Source organism: Orycteropus afer, unplaced genomic scaffold, assembly GCF_000298275.1.
Source record: "Orycteropus afer afer isolate SDZICR_OR568_19922 unplaced genomic scaffold, OryAfe1.0 scaffold00067, whole genome shotgun sequence".
Taxonomy (NCBI): Eukaryota; Metazoa; Chordata; class Mammalia; order Tubulidentata; family Orycteropodidae; genus Orycteropus; species Orycteropus afer.
This window is the reverse complement of record NW_006921654.1, coordinates 4,930,540-4,940,186: the sequence shown is the minus strand read 5'-3', so window position 1 is coordinate 4,940,186 and position 9,647 is coordinate 4,930,540. Positions and strand designations below refer to the sequence as shown.

Genomic DNA, 9,647 nt, shown 5'->3' with positions numbered 1-9,647 from the left:
AAGGCTGGAAGGAAGGGTGATTAAGCAAATGGAAGTACAACAACTAGAAGAGAATAAAGAGAATGTTGACACAATGTGAAAATGTAACCAATGTCACTCATTGATTATTTTGTCTAGAAACTGTGGAATGGGAGGTTTTGCTGTGTACATTTTCACCAAAAAAATAAACAAAATTTTTAACAATTAAAAAAAAAAGGAACAGAGACATGTGACCAAGTGTCTCAGGTCCATCTTCCCAGAGACTCATGCGATTGGCACTGCTATGTTAGAAGTGCTTTCAGTTGGGATTTACCTGTACACCTGGGAAATAAGGAGAGGGAGGCGGGAGAGCAAATCCCAAGGACAAAGGGCACTGGGCTTTCCTGGGCCGTTACCCACAAGGCAGCCCTCTGCCCCACTGCCCTCACTCTCTGGCAGCCCCTCTGGGTAGCTGCAAGTGTTACCCTACATAGATTAGTACTCACACCCAGGCTGTAGACAGAACTCTGGGCTAACACTACCTGCTCTGAAGGCTTAACTCGGCTCACAACCGCCACAGTGGCCAAAAACTCCTGGCCATCAGAATTCTGGCCATGCACGGAGAATGTCCTCCTCCCATCCTGCAGTTGGACACGCTGTTTCAGCTGGATGGTTCCGTCACTCAGCACAGCAAAGTTGTCATCCTCAGTGGTAAGCAAGGCTGACTCTTGCCCAGGGCAGCCTGTGAAAACTACTGTGGGGAGGGAAAAAAGAGAATATTAGGAAGGGACTTTTGGAAACTACCCCAAGAGAAACAAGACCTGGTAAGAGACTGCAGAAAGGGGACTTGGGTTACTTCCTCTGACCAGCAGTGTGACCTAGGAGCCTATTCTTGCTGACCAAATAAGTTTCAGATGGGGCTTTCAAGTTTGGCCTCGAAAGAGAGGGCCACTCTGTGGTCAGTGTATGGGCAACCACTCCCCCTACCACCATTGTTCATGAGGTCAGAGAACCAAGATCATAGGCCTTCAGTGACATTCATTCCAGGTGGTCTCATGAAACATAGGGCTGACTCAAGGTCACTGCTGGAGGCAGAAGATTTTCAGCATTTCCAAAGGCCACGCATCCACCTACCTGCAATATGTACACAGATCACTATGGACAGCTTGTGGCTATTTTAGTCTGTCATACTCCCTCTCAACCCCCTCTGCTGAGCCATTCTTTAAACAAGCACTCTTAGTTAGTTGCTGTTCACCAAGCCAGGGACTGGCCCCATTGTATCCTGCTCCATCCAGGCAAGTATTAGCCTCTTTTCAAAAATAAGCAAAGGCAGCGTCAGAAGTCAGGTCTGCTTGATTCCAAGATATGCTGGAGTATTCACAACCAAAGTTCTTACCTACCCTCACTGGTGACCAAAGTATGACATCAAGGGATCTGCTAGGGCCCACACCCTGGGCCCTGCTCCATCAGCACAACTCCCTGGCCCAGTGTTTCCCTTAATGCCAACCAGGAACACTAGTGCTCCCAGCTTTGCTGCAGTGAACCAAGGACAACAAGAACAGTGTTGTGCACGTTTAAATGTCAGGTTAAGGTCTTCCAACCATTCCTTTTTGGAAAAGCTGTCGTTTAGTCTCTGATTTTTATTATTATCACACTTTAGTATAAAAATAATCTTTCTGTAATATAAAGGAAACAGATGAGTTGGGTTTTTTTTAAGTTACAAAAGTAATATGAAATGATAAAGTATTCAAATAGTGCACAAGAATAGTATAAAAAAGTAGCAGTCTGACATGGGAATATAAAATGGTACAATCACTTTGGAAAACTGTTTGGTAATATACACTAAAACTGAACATCCAGAATGTAACCAATGTCATCGAGCAACTCCTGCAGAAACTGTTGATGGGAGCCTAAACGGCTGTGTAAATCTTTCCCCAAAACACAATTAAATATTATTAAAAAAAACACAAAAAACTGAATATACACATTCTCCGAGAGTCAGTAATTCCACTGACATACTCAACAAAAATACATTCACTGAAAGACATATATTAGAAGGTTCACAGCAGCACTATGCCTAAAAGCTCAAAACTACAAATGTCCACCACAGTTGAACGCATAGAAATGGAGATTCACACAATGCAATGAATCAACTACAAGTAAATGCAACAATGTGGATGAACCTTCTAAAGGTGGGTAAGAGAAGCCAGATACAAGGGAGGACACACATGATTCCATTGACATGAAGTTCAAAAGCAGACAAAGCTAAGTTAGGTGACAGAAGTTCAGACATTGGCCACCTTTGGGGGAGAGTGACCAGAAGGGGGCAGAAAAAGGCTTAAAACATTTCCCCAAGCATTTGCCTTCAGCCGCCCCCCCCCCCCCAACCCTCCCCCCCCCCCCCCCCCCCAGCCCAGTGCCAGGCAGGAGCCTGCGCTCACACTCAGAGCAGGTCCTTTGTGGGAAGGCTGGAATGTGCCTGTGAGAAAGGGAAGATTGCTTAGAAACCAGCCCTGCCTCCATGACAACTTCCGGAGGAGTCTTGCCTGGCCTGCGATATGCCTGGCCAATGTAGAGGTGGGGAGGGACCTAGGCCTGACTCAGCTCCAGGTCCCAGAGGCCCCCCAAGATCCCTAGGGTGGCTCCATTCTTTACTTCCAGCATACAGCTTTGCAAACCCTCTGAGGAGTCTTGCTTTGCCCTAGGCTAGAAGGATCAGCAGTGATAGGTGGCAAAGGTTAAATCATCTTTGACAGAGGACAAAAGTTAAATAAGCTGTAGATCACTCACTCCATGCATGCCCAGCTATGCAAAGTGATATTCATAACAGTTTTTTAAATTATCTAGGGAAGTTCTTGCGCTATGAGGTAAAATAAAACAGGCAGGATAGAGAACAAGTACACAGTATGTGTTTAATGCAGACAGATTAGTATATGGAACTATGCACAGAAAAAAAAGACTGGAAGGAAGAACCCTCCCAATGGTCGAGATTACCAGTGACATGTTTATCTATTTTTCTGTAGGCTCAAATTTTCTCTTAACACACATTAATTTCAAGAGTCTGTTGGCACACTTCAATTATTAATTGCTTCCAAACATTTGTGTCATAGTATCTGGGCTGTCCATCTATTTTTAGAGGGACAGTGCTAAGAATTACAGGGAAGTCAATAGTCACATACTACTGGTGTACAAGAGCTGTGGTGGTGCAGTCGTTAAGGCATTCGGCTGCTAACCAAAAGGTCAGCAGTTCAAACCCACCCGTCTCTCTATGGGAAAAAGATGTGGTAGTTTGCTTCTGTAAAGATTTACAGCCTTAGAAACCCTATGGGGCAGTTCTACTTTGGCCTACAGGGTTGCTATGAGTCTGAATCAACTCAGTGGCAGTGGGTTTGGCAGTGGGTTTTTACCAGTGTACATATGCCTCTCACTCAAGCCACATATTCCAGCTGGAACAGAGGGCCTGGTATTGGCTCAAATCCACATTCAGCTGGATGCAGAAGCACGGGGGATGGACTCAGGCCAATAGGAGCAAGCCTCAAACTCCATCCTGCCTGAGATACCCAGCTAAGTGCTTCCCTATCCAAATGCTCACAAAATCACCTGCAAGTTGGATGTTACTGTCCCCATTCTGACAGCTCAGGCAACGAGAAGCTGCCCGTGTTAAAAGAGGTTAGTGTATCAGGTCCCACAACCAGGAAGGAGCATGAACAAGTTTCAAATCATGAAGGCAAGTAAGTGATTAAGCACATGGGATTTGCAATCCAAAAGACTTGGGTTCAAATTCTTATAATACCACATATCTGACTGCATAAGTTGTGTGAGCAATATGCAAGCTTAGTTTCCTCATCTGGAAAATGGGAATAATAGCATCTAGGTCATTAAGTTACCGGGAAGGATAAATGGGATCATTTTTTTTTTTTTCACACAGCACAGAGCACTGTGCCTGGCCCAGAGGAGGTCTTCAATAAAAGGTGCCTTTAGCTTACTCATAACTCACCTAGGTTTTCTGACTCCAGTCTCGGTCCCTCTCTACACCACAGAGAAACATCTCTGGGACTTGGGGGTGAGGGGGTAAGGAGTTGGCTATAGCCACATGCTCTACCCAAGGGGCTGAAGCACCCAAGAAAGAGGGACATACATAGGGCCAAAGGGCATAATAGGAAGCTGGCTAAGTGTGTATTTGGAAAGGACTGCTTTGTAGGGGTGGTCTGTGGTTTACTGGGGGAAGGAGACAAAGTAGATCTCCAACAAGCTGACCTGCCCAGGGAAACTTGCTGAGGCACCTGTAGGAACAAGAGCAGCCCTCTCTGAGTCACAGAGGCTGCTGGTAAGCAGCAAGCCCTAGGGCGGGTCATTCTAACCCTCCCAGATGCTTCCTGGCACCACCAGCTTGTACCATTGGTTTCTTAGTGAAACTGATGTGAAACTAGGTTTCCTCAATACTCATCCCCCTTTTTCCCTGCCTTCCAAGAGCCAGGGAAGTAAACTGATTTCTCTTCCTGACTATAGCCGAGCTCCCCAGGGCTATAGTCATGGGTGCATGAATGCGCTTGTGTCAAACTCTTTCCTGGGGCAAGCTGGTGAGCTCTGGTGAGCACATGGGGCAACAGTCCAGACCTTGAGCTGAAAATAGAGGTCTAAACATAGCTCTTACTTCCACACCCACCTGGGCCTTAGACAAAGCATTTAACTGCTTGAGTTTCAGTCTCTTCAACAGGGATACTCAATCACAAGGTTAATGATGAAGTGCTATATGAATATAAACTGACAACCTTCAGCACTGCACCTAAATGCACAATTCCTATAATATTATTCGGGAAGGAGAGGGAAAGGGCATCAGTAACTTGAGAATGCTTCTAGAGAAATTAGCAACAATAAAAACAAAACCGGAGCACTGTGGATCTGCACTACATAAAAAGACAGCCAATGGAACCGGGAGTTCCTGGCATGTGTTCAAAGCTCCTCTCCAAAAACCAACCCGCCAACCCTGGCCTCAGATCCTGAACTGGCGCCACTATAAAACTTGAGCAAGAAGAATTGAGTCAAAAAAAAAAAAAAAAAGAAGAAGAAGAAGAAGAGTTGAGTCTCTGGGGTTCTAGACCTGTTGAGAAAAGCTTTCTAAATGGACTTAAAAGAACTGATGGATTCTGGGCTGAGAACTCATTCCTGTTATGTTCTGGGCCCACTTTGGGGTCAGAATTGCCTAAATATCTCCAAACTCACAAGGTACCCTTGAGGGCCAAGAGCATGTCTTAGCCATGACATGGAGGTGCTACTATATGGCCCAATGGCCAACCTTATAAGATGTTCTGACAAAATATCACAAAACCACTCATCTCTCAGGGGACAAAATGACTATAAAGATTAAGTGATTCAAGTGGTTATTTTCAGCCAGCTTCTCTGTTGCTCTCCAGAAGGGCAGGGTAATATCTGTTTGAAGATGTAACCAAAAGGGAACGTGGGGTGTCAGGGGAGAGGGAGAGACTGTCAGAGGCCTCCATTCATGCTTGTTTTAGGGACCTACCTAGCTCATAAAGCAAATAAACTTGTCTGTATAGCTATCACTACCTTTGGTTAAGGGTGTGGGCTAAGGGTATAAAGGGGGAAATGACAGAGAATTGACTTGATTCTGACATTTACTTGAGTAAAACTACATATAGGCAAAAAGCTCAACTACAAAGAAATAGAAATTAAAAGGACAAGTTCTGTGGAATGCTTAGGAATTGGTGCCACACTATATTGCTGGGGGTTGGGGAGAGTGTAATCTGGGAAGAGGTTTCTGGCAATTAAGAAGCTTTAAACAAGCCCTTTGACCTAGTAAGTGAGCCAGAAAATCATCCCAGATGTGATAAAACCATACTGCAAGGATGTTCATGACTGCTGCTTAAATAGTAATAATAAAAGCTCAACAATCTTTTTTAAAAAAATTATTTTTTTGTGTGTGCTGTAAAAAATACATACAACACAACATTTTTTATGTGTAAAATTCAGCAACACCAATTACATTAAACAGGTTGGGCAACCATCACCCAGAATCCATTGTCAGTCAACAACCTCACTTTCAACAGAATACTTAAATTATGTTGAGCTAACTATAGTCTTTAAATGTCATAAAAGAAAACCTATCAAGGAAAAACTGTGCCCTTCTGAGGGGGAGTAAAAAAGTCACAAAACAGCCATTTATAACATGAGTCTGAGAATTATAACGTAAAATTTTCATATTTTTATACTTGTCCAGAGACAGACACACAGAATTGAGCCTTGATACCCAGAAGGTATCTGGCTCTCTCCCTTGACACCAAATATCTTCCAGGCAAAGGAAGACCAAGATGGTGGCCATTAATCAAGACCAGCTCTAAGGAGACCAATGGGGAGAAGTTGCAGGGCAGCAAGGCATGCTGGGATGAGCCTATGGGGAGCCTGCTAGGAGAGAGGAATGCCAGGGACCCAAGCAAGGCTGTACTGACTCCACTCAAGAGCTGCCCCTGGGCGTGCTGGGAGGCTCACTCTCTCAGCCAGGCAAGCAAAGCACCTCAGGCTGCCCCACTGGCTCCTGCCATATTCTTCTTCCCCAGAGCCTAGGCAAGTGCCCGGCCTCCATGGGGGGCTCGGTGATGATTCATCACCAAAGACCACCCACCATCTTTGGAGACACTTGGAGTCAAGCATCATGCTGGAGCTGAAGCAGTTGGTGGAAGGCATCCTCAATTGGTCGCTGGCACAGCAGCAGCTTTATGAAAACAACCAGCTCCTGGAGGACACAAGACACTGGTGGAGTGTGGTTTCACGAAACAAATGGCCCCCAGCCCATGCTCTATTCAACCTGGGCCGGGATCTTTCTATGGATAGAGCCTATAGGCATTTGAGCCCCTTCGGACCAGAGTAGAAGATATATCTAGACTGTCGGAGAAGAAGTGGGGTCCAGACCATCCCCTCAGACCAGATAGATACCCTGGACAAAAACTTGAGTGGGAAGACAGGGAAATGGATTTAGAAGATCTATTTAAAATTTGAATTTTTTCTATTGAAAAGGCAAAGGTTCTTTATGGATGGATGGCCAACTAAGTGTTGTTAATTAATCTTCCAATTTTTTGATAGTACATATGTATTTGATTTGCAAGCAACATGAAATGTCGAGATTCTTTGCCCCTGGACTGGAAAAGTTACGCCCTATGTTGCAATTTTTTCTAGAGAAGTTTTTCTTTCTACAGAAAGCTCTCTGGAAGGAGGTAAGTTTACTCAGGTTTCTGCTCACCCTTGGGAGCTGGGTCCTCCCTTATGATCCCCTGGGAGAAACCCACACTGAGCCACACTCCACAGTGTTCCAAGAGTTTAGAACACGGTTGCCTGAAAGCTTGGCACAAGGTGTGCTACCACCTGGCTCACTGATTACCACCCTCAAGCCTCAATTCTCAAGGACCATCCCCAAACAGAGAGCCTAGTGATCAACTTGGGAGACCTGGGATAGCAGTTAAGGGGCCAATGGGTGACAGCGGTGCACACTGGCCCTGCAGCCTTGGGCAAGTCACTTAATCTTTAAGTCATTTAACAGTACACACTCAATAAACGGAAGCTCTTATTAATTTCCACTCTCTAAAACGGGAACACAGACATATCCAGGCTTGGTTAAGACCAAACAAGATACACAAAAGTTGCTTTTAAAAACACAAGGAAGTACTGAAAATCAGGGACAGTGATAGAAAAAGCCAAAAAGACAGGAAGGTGAAGATCATTCAGAATCCTGATATAAGCAGCAACCTAAGAAAAAGAAGAAATGGGATCGACTGCATTCAAGAAAGTATCAGAAATTAAATAAAAAATGTTACGCTCCCTTCATTCAAGTCTCATCGGTTTGTTCCTTTCTATACATTTAGCTCTTCACAATGGCCTTGATGTCAGAGCAACACACATAGCTGATAGAATCAACCAGAAAACTTGGAAAAAAATCCAGATTGCCTGGCACCAGCCCATCCATCACTCCCAGTGAATCAATCTCTGGAGGTGCATCTAGGAAGGCAGTTTGGTGTTTTTTAACAGTCCTGATTCTTTATTTCCCATGAGTAAGTAAATTGGTGTGGTTTGTTTTTTTGTTTTGTTTTGTTTTGTTTTGTTTTGAGGGCACTTTAGAGCATATACCAGAATTTCAAATGTTCAGATCTTTTCTCCAGACCAACACATGTATCTGCCTACTCAGTATCTCCATCTGGATACTTTAAAGGTACCTTGAATCCATTATGTCCAGAATCAAACTCATGATCTTCTTCACAGCTAGCCCAAAGATGATCTTTTTCCAGTACCTCTCTCTCAGGAAATGACACGTCATACGTTCAGCTGCTCAAGCCCAAAATCTGAGCATCAGAAGCACCCAGAGTCTTAAACCAGAATGCATAGACTCAATTCTAGTTCCACCACTGACTTTGGGCAAATGAGTTAACCTCTCTGGGCCTGTTTCCTCATCTACAAAATGAAGACAATGATAAAAGTAGCCAGCTCAGTTAACCTAGCACGGACCCTGGCATATGGTTAGCCTGCATCCTCCTCCTCCCTGGCCATTTCTCCCTCAAAACCCCATTCCCAGCCAATCACCAAGACTCATACCTCTCCATCACTACCCCTACACCACCTTAGTACATGCTACATCATCCTTATCCTAAATGAGTGCAACACTCTCCATTTAAAAAGACGACTCTTACAGATGCAAGAGCATGGTACATCTGAGGAAATGAAAGAAGGCCACTTCTTTGTTTGAAACTCATCAATGATGTTCCACTGTTTTTAGGATAAAAAACAAAATCTTTTATGTGTCCAACTCTGACCTCCACTCTCCAGCCATAGTAATGGTTCCCTTCTTAAATGTACTAAAGTGTCTTCACTAGAGGGGCCTTTGCACATGCTACTCTCTGGAACAAGATTTTCCCACATTCCTACTCCAATTTTATCTAGCTATCTCCTAACATCTTTCCGATACAGTGCAAAAGTTACTTTCTTAAGGAAAATGTCCCTTATCTGTTCCATACTAGATCAATTTCCCATGTTAAAAAACTCTCTCCTAAGACATAGAGAGGTGCATGGGAGGTACAGACAACATAGATGAACCCTTTTGCACATATAGTACTGCATTGTCAGTGATGGCAAACATTGATCTATGGATGGATAGATGGGTGGACAGGCTGAACAATTAGGTGTATCTATGCAGGGGGATGTGTGCCCATGACTATGTATAGTGTTGGCAGAAAATGTTTCTACAAGTGTATTTGTATGTTCTGTAAGAATTTCTAGGTATATAGTAGAGCTGACAAGGGACAAGCTTATGGTCACTTCTTGGCCACACCCAGCTACCCAGAGAGAGCAGGTAGTTGGACCTGTGGGCTCAGGACCATGGTTGCAGGGGACATCAAGCTCAACTGGCATAGCATACTACACAAAAACACAAAAACATCCACATCCTACTTTGGCGAATAGCAACTGGGATCTTAAAAGCTTGCAAGAGGCCATCTAGATGTAATGATGGGTCTCTCCTCGTCCAGAGCAAACAATGAAGAAAACCAAAGACACATAGAAAAAAGAGTCCAAGGGACTGGTACATCATGCAATCCTCAGCCTATACGACTATGAGACCAGAAGAACTAGATGGTGTCCAGCTACCAACGTCAACCACTTGGAGGGGAATCTATGTAGGAGATCCTGGA

At 44.3% G+C, this 9,647-nt stretch overlaps 1 protein-coding gene across 1 annotated transcript in view; it reads right to left on the bottom strand.

The window, feature by feature from the left end:
• Positions 1 to 9,647, bottom strand: part of CDH3 (cadherin 3) — a 47,475-nt gene that overhangs the window by 24,959 nt on the left and 12,869 nt on the right. Inside the window, exon 3 of the mRNA XM_007940403.1 lies at positions 579 to 709. Coding sequence (XP_007938594.1) covers positions 579 to 709 — 131 coding nt within the window. The remainder of the gene's footprint in view (positions 1 to 578; positions 710 to 9,647) is intronic.